The sequence below is a fragment of the Oryzias latipes genome, chromosome 3 (assembly GCF_053564925.1).
Source record: "Oryzias latipes strain Hd-rR chromosome 3, Olatipes_Hd-rR_3.1".
In the NCBI taxonomy this organism is placed as follows: Eukaryota; Metazoa; Chordata; class Actinopteri; order Beloniformes; family Adrianichthyidae; genus Oryzias; species Oryzias latipes.
In genome coordinates, this window is record NC_136239.1 from 14,716,787 (window position 1) to 14,732,562 (window position 15,776).

The 15,776-nt window shown below is 42.1% G+C and overlaps 1 protein-coding gene across 2 annotated transcripts in view; it reads right to left on the reverse strand.

Annotated features, from left to right (window-relative positions):
- trip4 (thyroid hormone receptor interactor 4) overlaps positions 1-15,765 on the reverse strand; it is a 113,660-nt gene extending 97,895 nt beyond the window's left edge. Inside the window, exons 1-11 of one of the 2 annotated variants that reach the window (XM_023952878.2) lie at positions 15,564-15,765; positions 11,819-11,997; positions 9,725-9,855; positions 7,623-7,841; positions 7,466-7,544; positions 7,279-7,384; positions 5,455-5,670; positions 5,255-5,378; positions 4,992-5,182; positions 4,788-4,912; positions 3,860-3,951 (exon numbers count right to left, since the gene is read on the reverse strand). In XM_023952878.2, coding sequence (XP_023808646.1) covers positions 3,860-3,951; positions 4,788-4,912; positions 4,992-5,182; positions 5,255-5,378; positions 5,455-5,670; positions 7,279-7,384; positions 7,466-7,544; positions 7,623-7,841; positions 9,725-9,855; positions 11,819-11,997; positions 15,564-15,643 — 1,542 coding nt within the window. In that variant the 5' untranslated portion in view covers positions 15,644-15,765. Of the gene's footprint in view, positions 1-3,859; positions 3,952-4,787; positions 4,913-4,991; positions 5,183-5,254; positions 5,379-5,454; positions 5,671-7,278; positions 7,545-7,622; positions 7,842-9,724; positions 9,856-11,818; positions 11,998-15,563 lie in introns of both variants that reach the window. The other variant, XM_023952874.2, reaches the window with a different exon arrangement.
- Between the last annotated feature and the right edge of the window lie 11 nt (positions 15,766-15,776).

The following is a 15,776-nucleotide window of genomic DNA, read 5'->3' on the forward strand; positions in this document are numbered from 1 at the left end:
ATGATGCCAATCTCCCGTTCTACCACATCCAAAAGGTGATCTATTTGGTTGAGATCTGGTGACTGTGGAGGCAATTTGAGTCCAGTGAACTCATTGTCATGTTCAAGAAACCAGTCTGAGATTATTCCAGCTTTATGACATGTCACACTATCCTTCTGGAAGTAGCCATACAAAGAAGGTACACTGTGGTCATAAAAAGATGGACATGGTCAGCAACAATACTTGGGTAGGCTGTGGCGTTGGCACCATGCTCAGTTGGTACCAAGGAGCCCAATAGTGCCAACAAATATCCCCCACACATGACACCACCATCAGCCTGAACCAATAATACAAGGAAGGATGGATTCATGCTTTCATGTTGCTGACGCCAAATTCTGATCCTACCATCAAAATGTTGCAGCAGAAATGGAGACTCATCAGACCAGACAATGTTTTTCCAACCTCCTATTGTCCAGTTTTGGTGAGTTTGTGTGAATTGTAGCCTCAGTTTCCTGTTCTTAGCTGACAGAAGTGGCACCCGGTATGGTCTTCTGCTGCTGTAGTCCATCTGCTTCAAGGATGTGTTTTGCGTTCAAAGATGCTCGTCTGTAGACCTCTGTTGTAACCAGTGGTTATTTAAGTTCTTGTTGGCTTTCTATCAGCTGGAACCAGTCTGGTCATTCTCCTCTGGAATCAACAAGGCATCGCCGCCCACAGAACTGCAGCTCACTGGAAATGTTCTCTTTTTCAGACCATTCTAGAGTTGGTTCTGGGTAAAAACCCCAGTGGATCAGCAGTTTCTGATATACTCAGATCAGCCCATCTGGCACCAACAACCACGCAGCGTTCAGTCACTCCAATTACCTCTCTTCTCCATTCTGATGCTTTGTTTGAACTGCAGCAGATCGTCCTGACCATATCTACATGTATAAATGGATCGTGTTGCTGCCATGCAATTGGCTGATTAGAAATTTGCATGGATGAGCAGTTGGACAGATGCGCCTAGTAAAGTGGCCAGTGATTGTAGATGTGGGAAGCCTTTGTGACGTGGTCATGGACAGTTTGATGGTTGTAGGGTTTTGTGACCAAAAAAACAAAGACCTTCAGTTTCGACTAAGCTTCTTTTAATCAATAGACTGTCAAATACAGTGATGCCAGATGAACAATTTCCTTAAATACGACCAAATCTTATTGTTTTAATCTTTATTAATTAACTCATGTTAAGAAATAAGAATTTGTAACCTACTCTTTTTTCCTCCTCTGAAGGATGGTGACAGCTCAGGCTCTAACCATCTCTAACCATTCCTGAGTGAGCATTGTGTGGGTTAGAATGGAGAAACAGAGCACACATCATAATGGTTTGCCAATTATCAGTAGCAAAGGGGGGCTGGGAGAGCTGGATAGAGAATGAGATTGTGAGGGGAGTGGATCAATACAACAGTCAGTTTTTAATGAGGGCAGGAATCCATCCAAGACAAGCAGAACAAATCCCTGCGCTGGCTTTTTCCGCTTGTTCTGTTCTGCCTGTCACAATAGTATTGCTGCTGTGGAGATGACTGGTGCAACGGCACCCCTAAAGGTGAACAGCTGCAACTGCACAAGATCAGCAATGATTAAGTGGCTTCAGTATTTACAACACCCTTTGGGAAGCCTCAGTGCTTCTCTCCTGATCCACCCACATTGCACTTTCCCTGAAGATTTCAAACATCACTTGAGATAGATTTAGAAGATCCAGAAGAATAATGGCTCACCACATCTCTTTTCACCACCTACAACTGCCAGCACAGTAAATCCCACATCTCGCCCACTCTAGCTTTACAGCGCGGATATTTGCAACTACGCACTAAGACAACATGACCCTATCCAACATTAAACATTGAACTTCTACATGGCTAATCGGCTCTCCGTTTTCCACAGAAAGGTGGACCTTAAATAACGGCTCTGCGCCATCACCAGGCGTTTGGCCGGGATAATCCGCTCTGGTTGCTGCACTTTTTTTTATGCATCTGCCTTTTCTTTTTCTAAAGAGGCCTTGTGTGGCGTGGGGGGCTTTATTTATGACTGCTCAGTGCCAGTGGACACACATACAGATACACACCCTTTCACAGGATGAAAGGCCACTCACACTGCCTGCAAACATGATTTTACAGCCCTGGGTGGAAGGAGCGGTGGAGGGGAGAATGAGGACAAAAGGGGGAAAAAAAACCTTAAATTTACAGGTCCCGGCAGTCAAAACGCAACCATGGAGCTGCACACATTTCAGTCTTTATAGAAGAAGAAAAAAACAAATAGAGTGATGAAAGACGTGTAAATGTACGGCATGTAAAAATTGTGCACTGTTTTTGAATTTTACCGAGAACTACAACACTTGTTTTTTTCTCTAACAATCTTAACACAAGCTAAGAACACCTGAACAAGTAAAACTCACAACACAGATTTTCTTGTGTCTACAAACAAAAAAATCATTCAAAACTCAGAGATTTGATCAATAAGTACACATAAAAGGGTTTTCGGATTGAAAATGTTTTAATCATAAAAAGTTGTTATCTTGCGAAATAACAACTTTTTATGATTAATAAATTATAAAAATAATAATAAATAATGATAAATCCCAGCAGATTCATTCTAACACCCACAGATCTTTTTACAAAGTGGGTTGTGGTAAAATCTCTTTATAAACACTACAAAGAATAATGTCAGACACAACTTATGAAGGTAAATAACTTTGGGTTACAGAAGGAAATGTGAAATGAAAATATGTAGAGCCCGAGCAGATCTCCACGCTACGTAGTTTGTCCAAGTGGGGCTACCGTAGTGTGACTTTATCCTCAGTCGAAAGGACCCCGAACGGTTATTGCAGGCCAAATGGTTATGGTGCCTACACCGGTACGAAGCCCATTGAAACGACTGTTGTTGTGAATTTGGGCTATATATATATAAATAAAATTGAATTGAATTTTAAGGGAGCAGCTTTTAATAAGCTGGGCTTCTGCCTGCTCCTTTTCAAACGTGTTTACACTGTTATTATTGTTGTTTTTACTATTATTTTTACTATTAGTATATATAAATGTGTATCATATAGATTGTCTTCTAATTATTAACCTGTTTGAAACAAATATAATAAATGTTCAATAACAAAAAAGTGGGTTAGATGGCAAAGAAATCTGATCTTACTAGTTGATGTCAAACAAGTCCCTTGATGTGTGCTTTTTTCCCTAAAAAATGATCATTTTCAGTGGAATTACTCTTGTAGAAATACAATAATGGCCCAAAAATATAGAAAAAAAAAAGTACAAAAAAAAGAAGAGCAGTCTAAATGGGAAAGCATGACACACAAAAGACTAACACAAAGAAAATCCATTTTGACAAAATGACAATGATTTAGAGAGTGAGTCTGGATGAATTACTGAATTGGGGGACATCATTTTCAGGTTTATAAGGCAGCTTTGAGCATATATGCAATGGAGCAGAGAGTCACAGTTTTTCACATTGTCATATCAGTGTGTGTTTAACATTTAAAGTGGGATCCCGCTGAAGCAACACCCAGCACTGTGGAGGAGGGGAAGGGGGCAGAAGAATGGGTCCTGTTAGTTTTGTTCTAAGGTGTGTGCTGCCCCTAGTGGGACACAGAGTAATCTGTCAGACTGTTTGCTGTTAAGGTGCTTCCTGACCTCTGCAGGTGGGCAGCAGTACTGCATCTGCCTCTCATAACTTGCAATTCTAAAACACATGGTTATTGAGGTCAGATTTGCTGACACTTCATTTAAGCCTGGAAACATGACTCACAGATACTTCAGATAAAAACATTCCCCTCCGTGTGACGGCTGCAAGGTGGAGTGGCATTGTGGTGATTTAACTTAGAATAAGAGTATGAACTGACCTGGTCCCTAAACTGCTGCTGGGAGAGGCAGTCTGTCACATTTATGCAACCCAACAGGCAGCCAGCGGGATAGTCTTTAGGAAACTTGATTTCTGCAGAAAAAAGCAGAGAAATGACTGATTGTTGACAGCATCTGTAACAAAAGATAACGTTCTTTGCTGCAGGAATGTAAAACCTAACTTTGCTCTGACACAAATAAAGGACTTATGCATTCTAAAATTAAGGATTACAATGTGCAAAAACCTTCTCTTTTTCACATTTTTCACTTTGTTTCCAGATGATCAAATACTGATTTGACCATCCAGGAATGGTGATGGAAAACATTCACAATCAACCATGTCAAAGTCTCCAATGAAATAACTCCACACTTTTTTAAAGATTGGTTCATTTGAATGAAATATTATGAAAGTCTGTTAAATATTTTTAAAACCATCAGCATTAAAGCTCAATTCCACTGACGTGCAAAATGGAGATGATCTGAGCTTTTCTTTTTTTTAATTTGATTTGGAATAATGCCAACAATGACAGCAAGTCATGGGGGGTTTTGTTTAGAAAAACAAAAAACTCTTAATAATGTAAAAACACAATTGTGATTCAGTTTTTTTACTCTCTGATCCCTAATATTTTGTGGTGATGACCTACATCACAGTTAAAAAATAAAATAAAGTCAAGTATCACTTGAACATAAGAAACCTGATCAAACAATGCTATCTTTTGGAAAACACCTGATAAACCAGTAACATTTGCATTTCTACAAGCGGTGGCTGGTTGGCTCAGTTGGCTGGAAACAACAACAGCTAGTACTTCCACAGTACTATGCTGTAATATTTTGAATCTGCTGTAGCTGAGAAAACATTTTTGGAGAGTTTGTTTGTAAGATACAGCGGCTTCACACAGCTTATCAATCAGTTTCAAACCGTGCACACACCTTTCTTAGAAAGACGTCGGTACATTTCCTCCACTTCAGCGATCTCTTGAGGTGTGGGTTTTTTGGCTGCGGCTGCAATCCAAAGTCGACCTCGATGTGAAGTGTACCAGGTCCTGCCTTCTACCCTATACAAGAACACATACAGAGGAGTCACATCTGCTGTCATTGTCCAAAAAGATGAATGCACGTCCAGCTGTGTCTCACTTCTTGATGCCCTTGACCAGCAGTGAGGCCCACGGCTGATGCATGCTGAGGCACCAGCCTCCGTCAGAGATCTCCTGCAACTCTTTGTCTTGGAGCCGCAGCCTGCGACGCCCATTCCCCTCCTGGTCCTCCACACTCACTCGTTGCTTCATGGAGCCGCTGTGGTTTTCACCACCTCCAACATCCACCCACTAAAGGAGGAATTTACAGAAATAAGTACAAGCAAGCATGAACCGCACACTTGCACCCAGTAAATAACATGCCTGTGGCGCCGCCTGTCGGAGGTCTGGGTTGATCAGCCCACTGATGTTCTTCCTTCCACCTGGACTGCCGGAGAACTCCTTTGACTGGGGTTCATTGTTCATGGCATGAAGAGTCTCATCCAATCTGAAAGTTAAGGTAAAAAAAAAACATTTACAAACAACCAAACATCTCCGCCTGTTCAGATGTTGGATTTTCCTACTTTTTATAATATGCATCCATATTGTTTCCGTCATCAATCACTTGTCTCCCAGCAAAGTCCAGCGTGATCTTCCTGTCCTTGCGAGATGCATGACGAAGCTCCCTCAGCTCCTCCTCCTTCCTCCTCAGCTTCTCTCTCTCACCAGGGGAAAGCCACTGATTGGATTCGGTTGCAAAGTAATCAGCCTCATCATCCAGAACCTGGGTTCTCCTCACACTGGATTTAAGGTTGGAAGTAAATCACAGAACAAGTTATGGAAAATTTGATAGAGCCCATGTAAAGTAGAGTCACACTCCGATCATCTTTTGATCTATTATCAAATGGTTCTTTTAATTATGATTGTGCTGTTTTTAAGCCAAAGTAAAAAAAAACTGTGTCGTTTTCTAGGACATAGTTTCAGTAGAGTGGTGGGAGTTCATTAGGAATCTGTCTTTGGTTCTTTTTTATCTTGTTTTTTTAAACTTAGCCTGTCTAGCAGCTGAGCAAACATATAAAAGCTGAAGAAAAGATAATCCCAGAACCACTCGGAGGGAGTTAATGAATGACCTGCGGAGAGCTGGGACCAAAGTAACAAAAACTACCATCAGTAACACGCTTCACCGCCAGGGACTCAAATCCTGCAGTGCCAGACGTGTCCCCCTGCTAAAGCCAGTACGTGTGCAGGCCCGTGTGAAGTTTGCCAGAGAGCATTTTGGATGATCCAAAAGAGGACTGGGAGAATGTCCTATGGTCAGATGAAACCAAAATAGAACTTTTTGGTAAGAACTCTGCTCATCGTGTTTGGAGAAGAAAGAAAGCTGATTTGCATCCAAAGAACATCATACCTACTGTAAAGCATGGGGGTGGAAACATCATGCTATGGCGCTGTTTTTCAGCAAAGGGAGCAGGACGACTGATCCGTGTAAATGGAAAGAATGAATGAAGCAAAGAATGGCTAGATTTTGAGTGAAAGCCTCCTTCCATCAACAAGGGCATTGCAGATGAAATGTGGCTGGGTCTTTCAGCATGACACGAAGGAGTGGCTTCAGGAGAAGCACTTCAAGGTCCAAGAGTGACTTAGCAGATCTCCAGATAAAACCTCATAAAAAATCTCTGTAGGGAGTTGAAAATCTGTGTTGGCCAGCGACAGCCCCAAAACATCACTGCTCTAGTGGAGATCTGCATGGAGGAATGGGCCAAAACACCTGCAACAGTTGGTAAAAAACCTTGTGAAGACTATTATATCTAACAAGGTATTGAATTGAACTTTTGTTATTGACCAAATACTTAGTATCCACCACAATTTACTAATAAATTCTTTAAAAAGTCAGACAATTTGATTTCCTGCATTTTTTCTCTCATTTTGTCTTGAGGTATACCTATGATGAAAATTACAGGTCTGTCTTATCTTTTCAAGTGAGAGAACATGCATAACTGGTGGCTGACTAAATACTTTTTTGCCCCCTTTGTCTGAGCTGGGAACTGGCTCAAACTCTATGGCTAGATAGCCCCAATATTGCTCACCATTCTTGTTCCACCACTAACGGTAGGTTGGGGGGTGGGAGGGGCTGCCAGCTAGCTGTAGACGTACGCCATGCCAACAGTCGCGCCCAAAACTCAGAGGTGAATTTCTAACAAACTCCTGCTGCTCTACAGAAACTATGTCCTAGAAAACGATACTGGTTTTTTGATTTGCGGTAAAAACGGCCTGATCATAATTAAAGAAGCACTGGAAAGCTTTAACAATAGATCAAAATAAGATTGGAGTAGAACTTTAACTGAAATCCACATTAAAGAAGGTAAGGAGAATGTCTTCCTGGACTAAATTAACTCTTTACTTCACACCTATTTCTGTCAAATTCCAGCAGTTTGTCTTTGTGCTGAATTGCTTTCTCCAAACCATCTTTTATCTTGGCATCTTGATGTGGAAGGAGTTCTCTTTCTGCACAATCTGTCAAAACAAAATCAAATTTAGAGTTAAACTCTCCACAGCTTTCCCTGGCATTTTTGACTGAGTAGCTCGGACTCTCACCTCCCATGAGTTTCTTTCTGAGTTTTTGGCTTTTGTTAGAGTCTCGTTGTAAAATCGCCTGCTCGTCTGCTGTGCAAACCTAAATCAGAAAAAGAACTTTTTCTCAAAAAAAAGAATGAAATTAGATGCAAAGAAGTGGCTAAAGTAGGCGTTTTACCAGGCTTCCACAGAAGAGGCACGGTCCTGAACCCTCCTGTTCGCACACAATACGCCCACAGCTGAGACAGTTGTTGACGAGTTTGTGCTTTTGAGCAAGGCACTCACAGGGATATCGGCCTGGGAGTAGAACAGCCAACTTGTCCTGGCCCTCTTTGGCATAGAGATTGACAAACTTTGATTTCTTCTTTCCTGAAGAAGAACTATTGTGTTCCTGAGCCTGGAATCACAACAACATGGACACAATTATTCAGACAACAATTTACACAATAAACATATAAAATTGGAGATTTTTATTTATTCTGTATTCTTTATGGTATAAGAGAAAATCTGTTGATTTGTGGAAAAGTAATCTTCACATGACGACAACCCTATAATACCAGAAAGAGAAACAGAAAATGCATTGATAAAGATTTAGCCCCAAGACAACGGTACTCAAAGTCTTATAAAGGCTACCAACAAAAGAATGAAGGTATTGGCTCTGCTAGTTCATAAGGAGAACTCAAAAATTCAAATTAACAGCATCTTAGACTGGAATCAATGTCAAATACTTCATGAAGTGTAACCCAGCAAAAGGTTTTACAGGTGTATGTGCCTCTATCATTGACAGTAAATGAGAACTGGACTGAGCAACCCCTCCCCCTCCCGTTCCAAATAGGAAGTATCTGCTGGTCCCAAAAAGCAGAAATTCCATAGACTTCTATTGAGAAATAAACAGCTATTACTCAGTCATTCTGTTAATCCCAATAACCATTCTTGCTCTGCCTTTTATTAATATGTTCTTGATAATCCTATCATTCAGGTTATAAACTGACCAATCAGATGCCTCAATAAACGTAGGTGGCCTTGTGTCGACCGTTTAAAGTGTTTGACTGACAGCCCCGCTTTCAGTGGATTAGGTGTGGCTTAATATGCTCACTCCTGATTGGAGAGAGTGGCTGCCATTGAAATGTAGGTGGACCAATTACAGCTTACTAAGGACGTCTGGCTCCAACATGGCGAAGGACATAACGGGGGGAAATGGCGGCGGAATGAAGGACAGAAGAGAAACCCTATGGGTGTGAAGGGAAATTCTTTTTGGGAGAGATTTGCTACAATGAAGCCAGAAATGAACCAAAACACAGTTTGTAGCAGGGGAGGCCAAATCCAGGCCTCGAGGGCTGGTGTCCTACATGTCCTATATTTCCAACCATCCTGCCATTAAACACACCTGATCCAGGTGATCAACAGCAGATAAGGCAGGGTTTCTGGAAAACTAGCAGGAGGCCGGCCTTCGCAGCCTGGATTTGGGGATCCCTGGTTTATAGTCTGGAGGAGCCATTTCACACAGAAGAAAAAACTAGTGGAAAATCAGTTTGATCCCCAAATGAACCCGCTCAGGGGATTTTATTAAGTCTGAGCTGGATATTTGTGACTTCTTAAATCAGGGAAAAACTCAATGATCCAAGGAAAGTTTGCTGTTCATTACAGAGGTTCCTCGCTGTATCGCGGTTCATTATTCGTGGTCTTGCTGTAGTGCAGATCTTTTTCGGTGTCATTTTACATGCTTTTCTTTAAGGGTGCACCGTGTTCTGGGTCTTGATTGGTTGTAGACTATTGTCAATCAATCTCCTTAATGCCATGTCTCCTGTACAGAATGCATTCAGTTTGACAAATTTAAATAAATCTTCAATCGTGATCAGATCTTTGTTTTCATTCTACAATACTAGACTTTTTTTCCTATGACGGTTTTAATTTAGAGTTAAAACAAGAGAAAAAAGTGTGAAAAAGTTCATGTCTGTCTGAGAAAAGTGTAGAAAATGGGTAGTGAGGAGTTTAAAATAAAAACCATCTGTAATCCTACACCTGTCACTGGTTATTTTTAGATTTTAATCCCTGCGATAAACAAGGGAACGCTGTACAGATTAAATTCTTAAGCATACTTTGCATTGATTGAAGATTAGTAAAAATTATATAGGTTTTTATCTCAGCTCTTGCTTCCATAAAAACACTATAAAGTAGGACTTATGTTAGGCCACAACTGTAGGGTTCATTTTCCTCCCAACTTCTACTTTATCCAAATGGAATGAAGGACCAAGAAAATGTGTGTCCCTGTGTGCTCACCCTTATCAAATCGATGGGCGTCTTCACTGCTTCGGGCTCAGGTTCCTTTATGGTCGCAGTCACCATTTCCTGTTTGTTACGTCCTTTGCGTTTAGCCTTTTTTTGAGTGTCTTTAGACCAGTCTTGCAGTTCTAAAAAGTTACAGATAACATGAAATATAATGCAGATAATTCATAATGTTTAAGACAAACTACTTCCACAGAACATACAAGAAATGTTTCAGGAAAGAGGAGGAGGTTTACTAATCAATTAACTTATCAAATGAGAGTCCTATAGGAAAAATGTACAGACAATCATGACTTTGTGACATTGTTTTGGTACACTGATTGCTTTTTTCCCCCTTTTATCTTTAATTTTTTTGTGTTGCTAAGAATGAAAATATCTTTAAAATGTAAAAATGTAAGATTAAATATAGTAAAACTGGGGGTGAGAATTAATAAGATATTTGTTCTATTTAGTACTTTTTCGAGCATTTTATATCTTTACCGTGTTTATTTACCTGTTTTATTTTGTGTTTGAAAAAGAAAGGCTATCAAGCAATCAGAGGGTGTGTGGATCAGGTGTTTGTTGTGAGACAGGTGTGTGAAAAGTTTTTGGCTAAGGGGAGGGAGGTGTTTTGGGCATTCATGGATTTAGAGAAGGCGTATGATAGGATTGATAGAGAGGCGTTGTGGGTGGTGTTGAGTATGTATGGTATTGATGGTAGATTGTTGGAAGGTGTGAAGAGTTTTTATAGACACAGTAGAGCGTGTGTGAGAGTGGGAAATAGCATGAGTGAGTGGTTTCCTGTGAGGGTTGGTCTGCGTCAGGGATGTGTGATGTCTCCGTGGTTGTTTAACGTGTATATGGATGGTGTGGTAAAAGAGGTGAATGAAAGGGTGTTGGGTATGGGTGTGAGCATGATAAATACTGACGGCAGTGAATGGAGTGTGAATCAGCTGCTGTTTTGCAGATGATACTGCACTAGTGGCTGACTCAGAAGAGAACTTGGGACGTCTGGTTGAGGAGTTTGGAAGGGTGTGCGACAGAAGGAAGTTGAGAGTGAATGTGGAAAAGAGTAAGGTGATGAGGTGTACGAGGTTAAAGGGTGAACGCAGATTGAATGTGGCATTAAATGGGGGGTTGTTGGAAGAGGTAGAGTGTTTTCAGTATTTGGGGTCGTGTGTCTGTGTGGATGGTGGAATAGGGGGAGAAGTAGAGTTTAGAATGAATGAAGTATGAAAGATATGGGGGGGAATGAAGAGAGTGTTTGAATGTAGGTCACTGGGAAAGGATGCAAAAAGGAGATTGTATGAGGGTGTGGTGGTGCCTGCAGCGTTATATGGGGCTGAAACATGGAGTCTGAAAGTGGTGGAAAAGAGGAAGCTGAATGTAGTTGAGATGAGATGTTTGAGGAGTATGTGTGGTGTGACGCGTATGGATCATGTGAGAAATGAAGTTATCCGAGAGAGAACTGGTGTGACGCGAGAGTTGGCCTATGGAGCAGAGCAAAAGGCACTGGGATGGTTTGGACATGTTGAAAGAATGGACAGGGAGCGATTGGTGAAAAAGGTATATGAATCTGATGTGAGTGGAGTGGAAATGAGAGGAAGACCGCGAATGGGATGGACAGAGGGTGTAAGAAGAGCGTTGAATGCAAGAGGGATGACTGTGGTGCAGGGGAGAGAGGCTGCTCAGGACAGGGATGGGTGGAGAGAGTTTGTGTATGGATGAATGGATGGGTGTGGTAGAGGTCTGGTCTTGGGATGAAGCGGCAAGGGGAAACCAGCCTTGGCTGAGGCCCTGCAGTGGAGGTGCCCACACTGGGCTGTGCAGCTGACCCTGGTGCAGTGTGGTGTGGCTTAGACCAGATCTCAGACCAGTCGCACGCACACACGCACTCACGCACTGAAGGAGGAGGGTTTGGGGAAGAGACAGAGGGAGCTAAAATTGTGTGCCTTGTCTAGGCTACCCCACCTTGGTGGGACACAGCCTTGGTAAATAAAAAAAAAAAAAAAATCAAGCAATCAATAAAATAGATATTAATATTACAGTTAGAAACTGTAAACAAGGAACATGGAAAATACCAACTAAAAATGTATTTTTCTCCGTTACCTGGTGACACCGATTCTTTCAGAAGAAAAAGACTGGTGGTGTCTGAGGTTTGTCTTTTGGACCTCATCCATCTGCTGAGGAGCTCATCAATAAACTGTCTTTTAGTCCCATCAGTGCCCTGCAGGAGATCTCCCACATACTCTTCAATTTCCTCAGCTTTCTCAATGGACAGAATGTACCTACAGAGCAAAAGTACAAACCAACACGTTCAACACAGAAGCTCAAAACATTAAGAAACTTGAGCGACACATTTACGAGTTCAAGCTATATGCTAAGAGTGAGCGTGACATTGACTCCCTGATCCACACCACCAGGATCTACAGTACTGACATTAGGATGTCATTCGGGCTCGAGAAATGCAGCCGGATGGTGACAAAGAGAGGCAAGGTAGTCCACACAGGAGGGGTCTCACTCCCAGAAGGAACAAAAGCAGACATTGAGGACGGTTACAAGCACCTTGGAATCCCACAGGTAAATGGCAACCTGGAGCAGGTAACAAGGAAAGCTGCAACAGCTAAATACCTCCAACGAGTAAGGCAAGTCCTGAGAAGCCAGCTCAATGGCAAAAATAAGACCCGGGCAATAAACAGCTACGCACTGCCAGTTATCAGATACCCTGCAGGAATAATAAGATGGCCAAAGGAAGAGATACAGACCACGGATGTTAAAACACGAAAGCTCCTCACCGTGCATGGAGGGTTCCATCCCAAATACAGCACCCTGAGACTGTATGCTAGCCGCAAGGAAGGAGGCCGAGGAATAGTGAGCGTAGAAGCCACTATCCAGGATGAAACATCCAAGATGCATGAGTACATCAAGCTCAAGGCCCCAACTGACAGTGTGCTCAGTGAATGTCTCAGGCAATGGAGAGCAGAGGATACAGTGCTGGAGGACAGATCCTCATGGGAGGACAAACCCCTGCATGGGATGTACAACCGGACCATAACTGAAGTGGCTGATATCAAGAAGTCCTACCAATGGCTAGAAAGGGCTGGCCTACAGGACAGCACTGAAGCGCTCATACTGGCAGCCCAGGAACAAGCCCTGAGCACCAGAGCAGCTAACAGAACAGAACCAGAACAGCTAAGACACTGCGCAAGGCCCTCAAGCTCCCAGGCCTCTGGTAGAGGACCAGAGCTTGGGTGAGCTTTAAGTAGAACTAGAACGCCCAGGATTTTTCACTCCCCCTGCAGCGTCCAGAGCACAGCCAAATGGCTGGGTGGCTCGAAATGACTAATTCAACAGCCTTCAATTAGCCACCTTTCATTTGTAAATGCAGCACCAACTACCCGATCATCTGGATGAAGACATGTCCTAGCTAACCACATTCTTTACTCAGATCAGGGTGGGGGAGGTTTTTCTGCTTCAAAAGAGCCTCCAAGCTCTGACAAACTTTGATTCCCAGTTTGTCAACTGAAAAACCAAGATGCCTTATTTTTACTACCCTGAGCAGACATTGAAAATGATCCTGGAGCAAGTCAACCCATTTGACTCTGAGGGAGAAGAGATAGTCCTTCAGCTGGACTCAGACTGATATTTCTTTTGATAAGATTTCATGAACATCTTGTTCTCATTTGCTGATTCTAGCAGTTGTCTATCCATTTATTTTCTGTGCCTGCTCATCCTGGTCAGGATCACAGGGGTCTGCTGGAGCACATCCCAGCTAGTCACAAGCAACTGGGGAGGGGTACACCCTGGATGGGTCACCAGCCCATTGCAGGGCCACATAGATAAATAACAGGGCACACTCACATACACACCTATGAGAAATTTAGTCATTTAATTTAAGCACATGTTTCTTGGACTGGGGAGGCAAAGGAGGCCAATTTGACATGTTTTGGAATTTATAGTTTCAACTAGAATTCAACAAAAAAAAAAAATAAATAAACAAGTGAAACAACATATTTACATTGCTGAAGGTTTTCATTGCTCAGATCTCAGAAATCAGTTCACAGATGAGATTTCATTGCCATCAGAAAAGAGAGGACCACAGAGAGGAGACACACTGCGCCAACAGAAAAAGCAAAAGATGGCACGATGTGGCATTCAGAGAAGGTTGGGAGGCCTCTCCATCACAGCCCAATTGAATGTTACACTGCTGAGGAAGAGCCTACTGCTTTGGTCAGAAGTACAGTGTCGACTCGCTTACAGAGTTTTCTGTGTTTCCTCACTCTGAACATGCTTCAGACTGTGTTGTTCAGCATGAACGTCAGACAGAAGATGACAGCTGGTTCATGGCCCTCCCTGAACTAATGGGGTTCATTGCCATCCTCCTTGTGAGGGGGGGGATAAAACTTCCATCCATGCAAAATGCAAGATGCAAAATGGTTGGCGAAAATGGGAAATCCACTGATCTAAAAAAAACTATGGTCAGAAACCACTTCAAAGATATCATGCAGCATTTACACTTTGATGTCTAGGGCACACGCATGGAACAAGTTGGGACTGACAGGTTTCCTGCAATCTCCAATGTTTGTGGGTTTGTTGTTGCCAAATGCATCAAACTTTCAACCCAGGCAAAATTCACTGGGAGCTTCCAGAATCAGTAAAACACCTTGCACAGGTACATGCGGGAGCTGAGAAGGCGAAAAAGGAATACCGTTTTTGGTGACAAGCTCCCATACCTGGCAAAGGGAAACGGGCAATATGCCAAGTGAATAGTCAGTGCAAGAACAATAATGCCAGAGTGTGGTTTGTTGATTGCTACAAGTATACCATGTGGCAAATGCAGAAAGGAGATTTTGGGGCAGTACCAAGTATGCACAGACAAGTAGTGGGTTGAAGATATGACTTTGACCACATGATTTCTTTGCTTCAATATTTCAGTATTATGTCGGTAAAGAAGTGTCTGTTGTGCATGAACGATAAATCTCAGCCAAAAAAGAAAAACCAAACTGTGGAGACCTCTTACAAGAAGTGACAGAGGTGAGGGGAAATAGTGAAAACTTGCGGAGCCACTTGGCTTGTCCTTTTTGCATGCCAAAAGAACAACCTAATGGCTGTGCTGTTCATGTGCAAACTATGTTGAAGGCTGCTCTTTGGGCATGTAAATTTTAACTAATCCAGCCACTTGGCTGTCCCTTGGATATTGTAGGTAGAAAAGCCAAATGGCTGCCCTACGGACGTTCTAGTAGATACATGCAAAAAAGGAAACACTAAATAAAACAAAACACAGACGGCCCTCTCTCTGTGCAATGACATTGCTTAAAATCTTCTTTCAAGAGTTTGTTTTTAATCACGTTTTTTAATAGTTTCGTGTTAACCTTCTAAAAATGGTGTTATGGCCAAAGAGATAGATTTATGAGTCTTAGCCTGAACTGATAAGCAACTTGAACTCAATGTAAACCAAAACTGTGAAAACAAATCTGCTTTCAGACCAAAACCTGCCAAACATCTGGCCTGTTATGTCGACGTTCAAGACTGCTGAGACGTATAGCACAGGCACACATCACTGTTCCACCTTTAACACTTTACATAGTGTTATGGGTTTGTTTTTAGTTGCTTGTTGTTAAACTGTCATCTGTCTGAGCAGCAAATGAAAGCTGTGACTTGGTTGGAAAGGCGAGTCAGTCAGGGAAGAATTAACAAAGACGATATTTTTCTCGCACTCATATTCTAACTTTATAAACAGGAGATAACAGGCCCTAAATAATGCTAACAAACTTACTAGCTGCTTAGTAATGTGAGTGCTAACGTGTTGTAGGAAAACCAAGCAATAAACGTCACGAGCATTAAAACGACTCACTGTACGATGTCTTCGCTCGCATCCAAACCAAATTTATGGTGTAACTGGTCCACACACCACTGCAACAAGGAATCCGACATTGTGTTCAAATTAAGCGACGATTACTATAATATCTGGTTAAGTCAAAGCTAGATATTTCAAGATGTTTCCACACGGTAAATTCACAAAGACGTACAGAGCATCGCAGATTTGAATCCTGAAGAAACTAGGGGG